The sequence below is a fragment of the Acomys minous genome, assembly GCF_964271855.1.
Source record: "Acomys minous genome assembly, chromosome: 15".
In the NCBI taxonomy this organism is placed as follows: Eukaryota; Metazoa; Chordata; class Mammalia; order Rodentia; family Muridae; genus Acomys; species Acomys minous.
In genome coordinates, this window is record NC_140497.1 from 44,255,535 (window position 1) to 44,269,927 (window position 14,393).

The 14,393-nt window shown below is 42.7% G+C and overlaps 1 protein-coding gene across 3 annotated transcripts in view; it reads right to left on the bottom strand.

Moving 5' to 3' along the window:
- GALNT7 (polypeptide N-acetylgalactosaminyltransferase 7) overlaps window positions 1-14,393 on the bottom strand; it is a 127,842-nt gene that overhangs the window by 17,561 nt on the left and 95,888 nt on the right. The window contains exons 3-8 of one of the 3 annotated variants that reach the window (XM_084760043.1): window positions 10,846-11,012; window positions 5,198-5,328; window positions 4,856-4,935; window positions 2,797-2,979; window positions 2,471-2,653; window positions 25-142 (exon numbers count right to left, since the gene is read on the bottom strand). In XM_084760043.1, the coding sequence (XP_084616169.1) occupies window positions 25-142; window positions 2,471-2,653; window positions 2,797-2,979; window positions 4,856-4,935; window positions 5,198-5,328; window positions 10,846-11,012 (862 nt within the window). The remainder of the gene's footprint in view (window positions 1-24; window positions 143-2,470; window positions 2,654-2,796; window positions 2,980-4,855; window positions 4,936-5,197; window positions 5,329-10,845; window positions 11,013-14,393) is intronic. The other 2 variants (XM_084760042.1, XM_084760041.1) reach the window with 2 other exon arrangements.

Consider the following 14,393-nt stretch of genomic DNA (forward strand, 5'->3'; position numbering starts at 1 on the left):
GCATTTGTTTGAGTGAAATGTTACCTTGTATGATATTTCAAAGTTTTCACCACCCCAAATCTGGAGACCAGGATCGTAGAGACCCAGTTCGAAGAAGAATTCTCTTTCAATGGCGAATAACCCACCAGCCATGGCTGGAGACCTACAGAAGAGACACTGCATGCCGTAACTGCTAAAAACAAAGGCCCGGCATCCCATCACCAGCAGACAGACAGCCTTTGGGAATACAGCGTAAGAGTGCACGGAAGAGACAAGACTGATGGCCAAACATTAAGAAACCGTAAATCCTTCATAAAAGAATGTGCTTACAATCTCTGTACGAATTCATCCAAGCTTCCAAAACAAGTCTTTAGACTACTGGGCTGTTTCGCCACTAGAGGGCGCCTTGGTTCTTTTGTTGATTTAAACAATTCTTTGTAATTAAGATAAACGTTTCTCTTTCTCTCCTGAAGCACAGAGCTGTCCGGATGTTGTCTGCTGACTTCTCCTTCTGTGATTTATGAGTCACTCTGGGATGAATGAAACTATATACCATGGAAGTAGGCTGTCTTTTTTTTTTTTTTTTTTTTTTAGTTTTATAGCTCAAGGCCTTGCCAAGTAATGGTGTAAATCACCATAGAACAGCCTGGTTCATTCAGAGTTTGCAAGGGGCGTGCAGGAATGACCATGGCCACCACAGCAAGAGGTGAGAGTGCAAAAGAGTGGCCCGTGGCCTTCTCTGCACAGATCTTAAGTTCAGTACACCTTAGAAGAAAGGGAAAAACCATTCTATAACTTGTTAGGGTCAAGTCACTCCCACTGTTGAATAAATGGTAACAGAGTAATTTCACCGCATTCTGCGTGGTCCTTCTTGCCATTAAGCACTAATTAGTGTGTTACGATTCTTTTAAGCTTCAGGGAACTGGATCCTGTTAGAATTCCTCATTCATCGTTCACGTTAATGCCCGTCTGTTGCTGAGTCCCACTGACTCCTCCTTGAAAAGGTGTGTGTGGGTAATCTGAATTTATACCTCACTATGGTATAAATTCCGCGGGAACATATTTCATTATTTCTATTTGTAAAAGGTCATTCGCCCATAAAATAGTGGCTGGTGCTAGTAGACAGTTAACCAACAGATGATGAGCAGAGAAGGGGTGAGGTTAGTAGTTTTAGTACTCATAGAAAATCCCATCAAGAAACAGTTGTTCTGTTATGCATTTCTTCTTAAAATACCCGGCTTAAATCGCTGGGCGCATACATTTTGGTTAACTTTAAGGCCATATTTACTCAGCTGCTGTTTAACATTACTTCTTCACGACTGTGCCTTTTTGCTCTTCAAATATAGTCCGCACAGCGCACTGGTAAGCTAGTTAAAGGGAACCCCCTTACATTTTCCTAGTGTTCTTAAAGAAATATGCCTTATGATAGAACTTCTGGGCAAACCAGGACAGGCCGTGAACCGTTTATCTTTTTCTCCTAGGTGACTTGGGGAGCTGAAACAGGTCAGAAATAGATTCTTGGCTTATTCTGAACTTTAAAGTTTTGAGTAAAAATTTGGAAGATGCCTGGTTAAAGCTTAAAGTTCTGCAATTTCTTCATGTTTGCCATATTCAGTGTCCCGGTCACAACATGCCCAAATCCACAGCACAGAAGCACTTGGCCAAATGAGCTCTGACATTATCAGCAGTGTGACACAAGAAAGAGAGTGAAAGCAGAACCACGGATGGAACACACAGATAAATAAAGAGGAAACTCATTATGGACACGGTTACACTGACATTTCATTTGGGGGTCACATTCTGAAAGACTGCAAAATGCTCCAATTGAAAGATCAAAGGGAGATAGTAAATTCGATCGTTCTATTTGAAGAACCACAAGAAGGGACCAAAGCCAACTTGGGGAATCAAGCTTTTTTAATCAAGCATTCTTTTGAGACCCAAACAACAAAGGATTCTATGTAAGATTTTCTAAAGTCGTGTATTTGTATTCATCACATTTAACTGATACAAGATTAGTATCAGGGCTCTAGCATAGAAAACAAAAGGAAGAACCCTAAAAATCTCGTGCTGGTGTCATTCACTGTTCAACCTTGCCCCCAAACTTAAAAGGGCAAATTGCCAAGTCTTGAGTTGTCAGCAGTTTACATATTTTGAATTTACAGAATACACTCTGTTGTTTGGTCTCCTACGGACAGCAGGAAAAGGGCTATTTCCTCCTTTCCTGCTTATGCTTCAAATTAATAATGCCTTTCATATTACTTTTTCCCCAATGAAAGAGCATAATTCACATTAGTGGGGCTGGCATTTAGGATGAAAGCTGTTACAGGAGCCAATGTGAATTCATCAAAGCTCTGGAGCTGCGAGGAGCAAAGCTCTGTCGGGTTCTGAGACCACAGCTCCAGTTCTTACAGAGAGTTTTCAGCATGGCAAGAGGTTAATAGGTTAGCAGCAACTGGAGAAAAGGGAGGTAGGGAAGTGATTTAGTGATTACCGATAAGGTTCAGTTTTTGTCTTTCTCAGTCTCTTCTCGCGAGAAGTCAGAGGCACCCGTTTCCAGAGCATACTCCAATCCCATGCTCCTCGGGCATACCCATCTTCATCACCACCCCCTTGGGGTAAAATTTCATATGTGTTGCCATTTATGACATCTATAATCGGCACAGTGCAAATGGTTCTGTGTTGTGTTGATGATGCAGCAAGATCAAATGGAAACGTATGTATGGACCCACATGTTTAAACGAGTTCATAGGGAAGAAAAAAAAAAAAAGGACTTAGGTAAACATTCAACATAGAAGGAAATAAAGTAATAGTCTTTACCGATAAGGTTCAGTTTTATGTTTTCTTTTGGCCTTTTCCTTGTGGCTTAGTGGAATGCGTTTCCATAGCATACTCCAGTCCCAGGCCCCTCTGGCAAAACCATCTTCATCCCCACCTTGCTGTGGCTCAATGGAATAATCATTCCCGTCTATGTAATCTATTAGAGGCACAGTGCATGTAGCTCTGAAACATTTACAGAAAATGAAAACGCATTTAAGAACCCCAAACTGACTAGTTCCGCATGCCTGACTACATCCACTCCACTTGTACTTGGCTTCACTTTGCATTAGGAAAGCTATCATCTAACGGAGGCATAGAGGCCAAACAGGTCTCGTGAAAAGGCCAGGGCCTGTGTTAGCGTACGGGCAGAACGGAAGGGAGTTTATCCTAGCTATCTGAACACACACCCGGGGCGAAGACCCATGCCACTGAGCTGATTAAATGCTTCCTCCTTTGTACTGTGGCATGGCCGGCAGCCATCTCATAGTAATTCTGCAGTGTTTATAAGAGCTTTCTGCCTGTTGCTTTTTATGTGCCACGAAAAGAGGACTCCGAGTTTTTGTGTCTGCACACTTGCAACAGCTCCATTCAACTCTGTTGCTTTCTGACTCTTTGGAAATAGTTATTATGAAACGCCTTTCTTGCTTTTACTTAATTTTCTTCCCGCTTTTCATTACAAAACAAACAAACAAACAAACAAAAAAACCCATCAAACAAAACTAAAACCTCAGGCTCTGTCTTTTATATGACTTAAATAAAAAGCAAGAATGATGCTTCAGTATCTGTTGAGGGACTTAAGGAATGAACCAAGAATCTGAAGGATAAAAGAAAAAAAAATTCCTTGCATTTGGGCTTTGTAAGATGCTAACACTGAATAGTAACAAGTTGGAGAGGGAGTTGCTATTACAATGATCTTGATTCCTACTTATTATAGCAGAAAGAAGAGAGAACGGCTTTTCCAAAATGGAGATCACAGAGGGAGGGAGGGAGAGAGGGGGACAGAGAGAGAGAGAGAGAGAGAGAGAGAGAGAGAGAGAGAGAGAGAGAGAGAGAGAGAGAATACAACCTCTGTGGGACCACATCCCTGCTACGGCAGAAGCAGACTCTGTAAGAGAGCTTCTCTCCTGAGCATAAGCTCACAGGGGGGCCACTGGTTGACACACGGGCTTTGGGAAGCCACTTTCTTGCTGTCGGGAAGGCTTCCACGCTGCCCCGGATATAGTGACCTGGCTGGCTGGTTAGGTATCTTTTCTCCTCGCCTGTGCTTTTCACACTTGAAAAGAAATGCTGAAATGTCAAGAAGCACAGAGATCTGACAGCTCATTAAGTATCAGACTCGTGGCAAACTCATTTCTCTAAGCGAAGGACTGTTGTAAAATGTGGCTAGCCATCCCTACGATGTAGGGGATGAAGGCGGACAGCGTGTGCAGCCTCCCAGGACATTCCTCTGACCCATGCCGCTTGCCACAGAGAATAGGCTGCATTTGCCTAGATGCTGAAATAGTTAAAATTCAGGCCAGAGAGCCACAAAGGCTTCGGAACTAGGGACTGATGCTACCTTTCTATAAATGTAATAGCGATCACTGTTTCCCATAGCACAGTGATCTATTTCTAAGCCTTAAAGTTTCCCTAGGAACCCAAAGACCTGACCCAAGCAACAGCTGGCCCTAACCATGTAATGTAATCATTGAAGAGGTCATGAGAAACCCAAAGGCTTCATCTCAAGGCATGCGTCTTCAAGCCTTCAGAGCACTTATCCAGGGCAGAGGGAGCAATTCCTATTACTCGGAGGAAGTCTCAACAGAATACTGAGACAGTTCTGCAAGGACACCCCCCTGCCCCCCGCTTCTTCCACATACAGGCTGGATAGGCATGAATTAGCCCAAAGCATCTGGCTAGCTCCGCCCAGGAAACAGACAGCTCAAGGAAAACACTTCTCACATAACATCTGGGAAATTAGATGCAATGGGGATCACAGAGGAGAATAGTGTTTGTCCTTCTAGGACAAGGTTTACTTTTCAGCTAGGAAAGGAAAAAAAAAAAAGCAAGGTGATGTTACCTGTCCTTAGATATGGGAGCTACAAGTGGCGCATACCAGTTAACTGCCACCTCACAGTGGGCATCAAGGTATATCAAAACCTTAAAAAAAAGAGGCAGGGTGAAAGAATACTCCTCACATATGGTACATCACATAATACACAATTTCAAATCAGATGCTAATATAAATTAGCGCTTTAGTCAATTTTGCCATATAAGTTTATCCATGCCAACCAACATTCTCATTTCAATTGAAAAACAAAACGAAACAAAACAAAGGATAATTCAAAATCTATCTGATCCTTTAGTTACCAAAAAAGGAAGTGTTGACACTGTAGACAGCATAATAGCACACACTTCCTACCTGTCCGAGTTTAGCCTTCTGAGCACCGATGCTGCGAGCTTGGATTAAACCCTCTCTTCTCTCATTTCGAAACACCTTCACAAGGCCATTCCACAGTTTTATGTACTCATCCAGTTTCTCTTTTAAGTGTTCTGTGAATTTAAAAGGATCCAAACATTATCGACTTTTACATAGAAACATTTTTTACTCTCTCTCAAGAAACAAAGACTGGATTTAGATGTGCCGTGCAGTCATTGGTTGAACGTGGGTCAGACCAACTGTTAAGTCAGCTAAGATGGAGGGTAAGGGCTGGGGGTATAGTTCAGTGGTAGACCATGTGCAAAGCCTTTCTGAGGCCTTGGGTTCAGCCCTCTGCTATCACACCAAAGAAAGATGGAAGGCAAAATGTGTTATAAGTTTTAAGCTTACTATATAGGCAGAGGATTGGGTAGCATAACAAAAAAAATCAAGCATCCCTGTGAACATTAAATGAATATTAAAACTTAAAAATGTCAGATTTAAGCTGGGCATGGTGGCACACGCCTTTAATCCCAGCTCTAGGGAGGCAGAGGCAGGTAGATCTCTGTGAGTTCGAGGCCAGCCTGGTGTACAAAGCGCGCACAAGACAGCCAGGGTTGCTACACAGAGAAATCCTGTCTCGAAGAAAGAAAAAAGAGTCAGATTTAAGAATTAAAAAGAAAAAACTATGTAATATTTTGTAGTTGAAGGAAGTTCATGCTTTCTGAAGATGCCCAGTCTATTGATAATGTCCCGCAACCCTGGAGTCTGCATAGGGTATAGGATGTGTAACATTTTGTTTCCGGGCTTTCTCCAAACATAATATGTATAGAAAATAGCAGCAGTCTTGCTGTGATGAACTCTAGCCACCAAGTTGTCCTGTAATAATCAGAAGACCTGTTTTTGTCTGTAGCTTAGCATTATAAGTATGTGTGTAATTAAATTATAATTATTATAATTAAATATACACATATGCAATTGAGTAGCGGGAATTTCACGTTATGAAAACCAGGCACAATTGGCCAAGTTTGCACCGTGGCTTCCCATTGTAAAGTAACAGCTTTTGTTTATCACTGTGAGCTCAGGAAATTGGCTCACCAGTTAGAACAAGCTCCTGGGTCCTGCTGAGATGCTTCCTGACGACATAGAAACTGTCCTAAAATTGTTAAAGATTTGGCTCATCAGTACAAGCCCCCCCCCAAATTGCTGTTTCTACATATTAGCAGGTGGCAAGAAAGAATGTCATGTAACCAAGGCTGGCCTCAGATTTACTATGTAGCCAAGGCTGGCCCTGAACTCTTAGTTTTTACAATGGTTATGTGTATGGTGTTTACCCTGCATGCACACCTGTGCCCCACTTGTGTGCCTGGCTCAAGGGGGAGGCTGGAAGACAGCATCTTGTCCCTTAAGACTGGAGTTACAAATTGTTTTGAGCCACGCGGCTGCTGGGAACCAAACTGTGGTCCTCAGGGAGAGCAGCCATGCTTGTAACCTCTTTCCGGCCCCCAGGCATGTATCCTTGATCCCTCCTCTCCTAAGCACTGTTGTTATAGGTTCTCTCTCTCTCTCTCTCTCTCTCTCTCTCTCTCTCTCTCTCTCTCTCTCTCTCTCTCACACACACACACACACACACACACACACACACATTTTGGTACTAACTTTTTTTTTTGAGACAGGGTTTCTCTGTGTAGACTTGGGCATCCTGGACTCATCTGCCTGCCTCTGCCTCCCAAGTGCCAGGATTAAAGGCGAGTGCCACCCACACCTGGCTTTTGGCACCAACTTTTAATGAGTCTTAGAAATAGAATGCTCATCCTTAATTATATTTCCTGCTAAAAAATTTTGGTGATGTTCCCTTTCAAAGTTAGTCTTTTTTAAAACAGAAATCCTGTCCTTTTCTTTCAAAGCTTTGTACTGTCCTATTCTCTAACGTCTTTCTGAATTCCATCAGGGCTGTCTTTGGGACATGTTACTGCAACACAAACCTCAAACACATCTTAATGTACAGAAGCGAGTGACATGGTTTTCAAATTTAGACTCTTAGTCAAGCAAATGGCTTTTCTGTGACGTCACACTGCGATGCACTGTGTTTATGCCTCATTTGGTACAATGTTACTTTCTAGATGAATAGTGCTTTCCTACAACCCGTGCTTATCAGGCTGGGTTTGTGGCTGTTGGTGACCCAGGCTTGTGTGGAAAGGTCACGGGCCACTTGTGAGGAGAAGCATCAAGAGTCTACTTGTGTTCCACAGTCCGCTCTTTTCTCTATCTCTGTGTAGGCAGTACACAGCTAACGCTGCTGTAGGCCCATCAGATAGGAAGCAGAGATTGTCCTGAATGAGATCCAGTGCGACCCAGAAAACCCTGAGCGGCTGCAGACCCTAAGCTAGGCCTGAGAAAACCCTGAGCCACTGCAGACCCTAAGGTAGGACTGGGAAAACCCTGAGCGGCTGCAGACCCTAAGGTAGGACCGAGAAAACCCTGAGCGGCTGCAGACCTAAGGTAGGCCTGAGAAAACCCTGAGCCGCTGCAGATCCTAAGGTAGGAGTGAGAAAACCCTCAGCCGCTGCAGACCCTAAGGTAGGATCGAGAAAACCCTGAGCGGCTGCAGATCCTAAGGTAGGACCAAGAAAACCCTCAGCGGCTGCAGACCCTAAGGTAGGACCAAGAAAACCCTTGGTTGCTGCAGACCCTAAGGTAGGACCGAGAAAACCCTTGGTTGCTGCAGACCCTAAGGTAGGACCGAGAAAACCCTTGGTTGCTGCAGACCCTAAGGTAGGACCGAGAAAACCCTGAGCGGCTGCAGACCCTAAGGTAGGACCGAGAAAACCCTGCCTGCTGAAGACTGCTAAGTGTGTGTGGCTGTTCCACTGGAAGCCACCTTGGCCTCAGCCGAAGACATACATGGGCGGGAGGAGGAGCCTGCTCTGTTTAAAAGCCGCAACTCTTGCTAAGAAAGAATGCTGTCATTTCCAGAAGCATAAAGGTAGGTAGATCCTTCATAAGGTTTTATGCTATTTTTGTCTCTTAAAAAATCATTTCAAGGTTTACTTTTAAAATCTATTTGGGGCAAGGTACAAACTAAATTTTTATTTGAGCCTTACTAAACAAAAACTACAATTTTCCTGAAGTTAGTAGCTGGAAACACTAATAACAGACCTTCTGGACTTGTGTTCCAGGGGAATCTAGAAGTTTCTGCCTTTTGTGAGGTAAGTAGATCCTGCCTGAGTGTGAGACTTAGAACTGCAGAGTTGTAACATGAGAGGCATACACGCGCACTTTAGGGAGGGAAGTACCTATTTTCTTTATAATGCTGATTTTTCATTATTAATAATAAAGTTCCTACAATCAGTACAATCAGAGAGTTCAGAAAGCAGTTTTGCAGAGTTAGATATCCTTTTCTTTTTCTTTTTGAGAAAGGGCTTCTTTGTGTGGCCTTGGCTATCCTGGACTTGCTTTGTAGACCAGGCTGGCCTCGAACTCACAGAGATCCGCCTGCCTTTGCCTCCCGAGTGCTGAGATTATAGGCATGTGCCACTGCGCCCAGCAATTTTTATTTTTATTTTTTATACACTTAAAAATTACTGTTGGTAGTGTCCACAGCATCACTCAACGGCATATCTTGTTCCCCTTTTTTTCAAACCCAGATGTGTTTATTACTTTATGTGTATGAGTGTTTGCTTGGCTGCATGTAAGTGCACCACATGTGCACTGTGTCCCTGGAGGCCTGAGGAGGTTGTAGGATCAACCGGAAGTGGAGGTACAGGTGGTGGTGAGCTATCACACGGGTGTTGTGAACCAAACCTTGGTCCTCTACAAGAGCAGCCAGTGCTCTTATCCACTGAGACGCCTCTTCAGCCCCCTAAAGTCTATCTTCAAATGCTTGCCTTGCGGGGAAAAATATTTTTGATAAAAGCATTTGTCACAGAAAACTGTGACCCAGATAAGACATCCAAATTAAGTATATTTAAGGTAGCTAAAAAGAATGCAAAGCATAATGAAAAATGATGAGTTAAAAAAAGTTATCAGCTGCAAAAAAAAAAAAAAGGGGGGGAGGAATTAAGTCATGACTTGATTTTTTTTTAGTGCTAGCGTATGTGTGCAGATCAAGATTCTAGTCACGTGCTTGGAGAAACAGCAAAAGTTTATCCAGACTTTGAGAGTTCTAAGTTGAGCTTTGGAGGAAGAAAGCTGTATAAAGCTATTCTGAAAGATATTTTCAATACTCATGTTCTATCTTCCACCCAAACATCAGATTTGGTAGTCGTGTCTTATGCACAAAAACCTGTTTGCCAAAGTGTAAACATCCTGTTGTTGTGGAGTAGTTGACTACTTCAGTCAGTTCAAAAACTATAATTGTTTTGTGACAAGCAACAAACAAACAAACAAACATGCGGGTCGCATTGAAAGAGCAACATTCTAATTTAGCTTGCATGTTGACTTAGGATGTGGGCTACAACATCACTGGCACATTTCTGTAATTAAGAATATACACCTTACAATAATGTATTGAATGAAATTATTCAAAATTAGCTTTAAAAAGTCACTTCTCTAGAAAAGCACCACCTGATCACTTCTCTTGCCAGGTTGAACCAAGATGACCCAATGCTTTCCCGCATACTGTAATGGTCTCCTTTTAAAGAATGAAGAACGAGCCAGGTGCCAGCCTGTGATTACAGTGCCTGGGAGGTGGAGGCAGGATGGTCAGGAATAAGGTTATCTCAAGCTACACAAAGAGTTCAAGGCTAGCCTGGGGTACAGGAATCCACCCCCCCACTCCCGCCAACAAATACACAGAGACTCATAATTCATTTTTATTTAGTATTTTAAATCAAATACAGAATAAAATGAGCTGTAGAAGATGTGTTTGGTATCTACCAGCCGCTCAGCATGGCCAGTATGATGGTTGGTAAGATAACTTGTCAGGGTCTGGCCTCTGAATGCAGGGAGTACCTGGGTCCTTGACTGGAGAAAAGGAAAACATGAGCTGAGCACTAACATTTATCTCCCTCCTTTTCCTCTCCGTGGGCTCAATGAGCCCTCAAACTGTGAGCCAAAATAACCCGTTTTTCTTAAGTTTCTTTTGTTGGGCGCTTTGTCATAGCAACAAGAAAGTAGCTAATACACTCACATCTTCAGGCCAAATTCAATATGTTTGCATTATTGTGCAAGTGCAGAATGCAGGCTGTGCGATAGGCAGGTGGCTCTCAGTTTCAAAACTATGACTGGAGCTTCAGGTGGCAAATTGCAAAATAGACATGGCTCTGTTTTCCAGTCTTTCATGAAGTTATGTCTGTAACTCAATTCTTGTGAAACCTAAGCCCCACAGAACTGGTACAGCACCAGATAATGTTAGAAGGAAGTCTTGAACCCATGGATTTGGATCTAGCAGTTAATTCCTACTGGTAAGTCACGTGGGTTCTCTGAGTTGAGTCGCTTGTATAGATAATTACAGTATTTTAAAGGTTACTGCTAGCATAAAACAAAGTGATTCATATACAGTTCTTGGCACAGTGACAACATGGTAGCATATTACTAGATACCCTTCATTTTTAAAACAATTACTTTGATATCACACTTTAATAATTACTTATAATTGAGTTATTATCGCCGAAATTTTATAGCCAAGATGTCAAGTCTATTGACATTACCTTTATTGCTGAAATCATCGATCAACACAATTTCTGCTAAGTACTTCCGCGGTGTCCTTTTGATTACGCTGTGGACTGTCCTCATGAGAGTTGACCATCCTTCATTGTGGAAGACAATGACGACGCTTGCAGTGAGCAGGTTTTCATCATAATGCCAATACTTGCATCTGCAAGAAGAAAGTCTCATCACATGGACTCATAGGGAATCTATAATGCTTGGCTTCAGAGTCTCTGTTATTGACTTATCTAGGGAAACAGTATGACGCTCTTTGGATCTCTACAGAAACACCAGATCAAAGAGAGAAGCTGGTGTTTAAAAGCTACTCAGATAGAGCTCCTTGGTATCAGCACACTGTGTGATAAAAGAAATAGAGTGTACATTGGTGCTGAGCGTGCCAAAGATACTATTACGGCTGTCAGCTTGTTGTTTTCTATGACACAGATATCACTTTATTTTCTTTCATGAAACCTGAGCTTTAAGTGAAAGAGATTTATTCTGTTGTCTAATATGACAGTAAAAATATTTAGAAAAAGATTAAGCAGGCTAACCAGGGACACAGGAAAGTCTTCCAAGTTTCCTAGCAAATGAGTGTAGATCCAATATCATCTAGACCTGCTGGATTGATTAATGAGGGATCTTTGGTTACTCTACAAAAAATGTCTGAAACAGGAAGAAAGTTGCTGGAAGGCTTTCCTAACAGGAGGAGTCTCAGAACTGTCAGATGAAGAGTGCAGAGCCAGAGCTGCCTTGCTAAGCACATCTGAAAGGGGGTAAGCCAGAGTCGGGAGGGGCCGCATGCTCTTTCAGGGTAAAAAGTTTAAAACACAGAAGCCGGAAAGCCTAAGTCTTGGACCTGGGCCTGTGAGACAGACCAGAGGATAACGATGCTTGCTGAGGAAGCCAGATTGAATTCCTGCAACCCACACAGAAGGTGGAGTATGAATATGTGAACACGTATACACTTAGCTTTAAACCATTTATTGTATAATCCTCCCCAGGATGGGCTATTCCGTAATCGATTCAGTCATTTCCTTACTGATGGGCATTCTACTTGGTTCTGTGTCCCTATATAGGAAGCCATCCTTCTAGATGCTCAAGACCAGGGTCTGTTAAGGACAGAGCTTTGTTAGTTTCATTCAGCACCATGCTCCCGGCAGCTAACACACAAGAGCTGCATCATGATCGGGATGATGGTTTTGACAGGCACTTGATGTGCTTTCTTCTCTTAGTACGTCCACCCGGTACAATCCTACTCTGAGATGCCCTTGAGAACCAATAAGTCCAGATGGTCCATATTCTGTGAAAGAAGAGCCCTTCCCCTTCCAGAAAAAAAAAAAAAAAGGTAGCAGAAGATCTCCTAGCATGAAGAAATAGAAAATTCTGGAAAAACCAAGAGGACAAGGTCAGAAGTGTCCACATAATTTCAACAGGGAACAGAAGGAGTAACCGAGAGACCACAGCTTGCTGTCTGCTGGGTGACAGAGTTGCAGGAGGGAAAGGATCTATGGCATGGAAGCTTTACGCCATGGTTTGGTTCTGGACGACAAGTGGGGCTCACTGAGGTGGAGAGGAGTCACTAGGAGAAGGATGCCATGGAAGGAACTACTCATTACAAGGACTGGAAGTCACCGGAAGTCACCACAGCACTGATTTTCTGTAGTGAGAATGTGCCCACAAAACTTACGTGTTGCAAATCTGAGCCCTAAATGCAAGACTGTTGGGAGGCAAGGCTAGAGGGTGAGTCATTCTGTTATCATCACAGTGGGCCTCTCAAAACCCTGAGATCAGCCCCTTCCTTTTGCTTCTCCTCACTCATTTACATAGCAACGATTATGCTCTTAAATCTTTCCCCATGAGAAGATGCAGCAAGGAGGTCCATCCCAGAAGTCTGTCCGTCAGTCTTAAAGCTTCTCCGCCCTCAGAATTGTGACAAGTTTCTCACTGTGTGGTCCGTTACAGCAACACAAAATGGACTAAAACCAATGTCTCAGAAGCTGATGGAAAGAGTTCAGTGTACTCAAGGAGACAGGGCACCCCACACTCAGAGCCAGAAGGAAGGCACCAATCACTCTTACCCACTGAGCCATCCCCAGAACAAGCGCCCCCAAGCATTTTCTAGTGACTTCTGTCATTTACAAAAGTCGATTTCAAAACCAAAAAGGAAACACGTATTAATTCTTTACTTGAGCTATCTGTATAGTTCTGGTATAATTTGGAGTTTCATGTGAAACCCTGTCACGGGGACTAGAAGGTAGTGCTATTGTTAAGAGTGCTTGCTGCTCTTCCAGAGGTCCAGAGTTACGTTCCTAGTGCCCTCATAAGGAGGCTCACAACTTTCTGTAATTGCATCTCCAAAGGATCTAATGCCCTCTGACCTCCCTCAGGCATGCACACACAGAGATACATAGACACACAGACACACAGACACACACACACACACACACACACACACACACACCCCTAAAATAGAGTAATTTAAAAGCCTTATAATTAGACTATTGATGGATGCTCTCTAGTTAAGCAGACTATGAAAAAGCTAACAGTTTAGGTTCTACGTGGCTGGGGTTTGCACGTACTATTGTTAATCTACAGTGCTGTGTGGATTTGTGTGCGGAGGTTACTCAGCTTGTGCCCTTTAAGAGCTGTGTCTTATTTCTAGATTGGCTGCTCCAAGTCTTTATTTTAATAAGGCATAACTTTAGACTCTCTTTTGTTAATTCTGCAGGAAGTCTAAATCTAATAGGGAAGAATTTTTAGGCACAGGAATCAAGCCCATAATTTGAGAAACACTGACTTTTTTTTATTAACTACCTTCTTCCATTTAAAAATAAATATGGAGCTTTTCCTGCCTCCATCTAAAAATACTGTTTATTTAAATAATTAAAGGAAGAGAAAAAGGCTTAGAATGCACCCAAAATGGAGCTTATACTGAAATTCCTGAACATAATAGTAACAGAGACATAAAATTTAACTTAGCATTCAAAATATACACAGTCAATGAAAGGAGAGTTATCACCGTTAAACCCAGTGCATCAAACGCAACAAACAGACTGTGGTGGCCTTTATCCAAGGATATGACTTCTGAGCACGGTGGATGGAATGCTTCTAAGTTAGCACCTCAGGACACGATAGGTACTGCTCCTTCAAATGTGTCATGCACAGAAAAACCACAAAATTTAATGCCAAAAACTAGAATGTCAACTCCTCCTTACTACTCTCTGGATATGCATTTTACCAGCGTGGCTCCTGGAAAAGATTAGATGACTCTAGGTCAACTTCAGGGTGGAACGCTCCAGACAGGCTCTAGGTATAATTCTTTCATGGGCTCAACCAGAACTACATTAGTCTGACATTTTCTTTTTGTAATTTTATCATATTCTAGCTCCCAAAGCCCTAGAACTTTCCACCCTAAGGTGTTATCAAGGCCAGAGTTTCCCGTTCTGTGTTTACACTTTCATTGCATTTCACATATTGCCCTGGACGCTGACTCCCGCAGGCCTCATCTCTGGGATGAGTTTATCGTCTGTGGCATATGGGCGTATGGGCG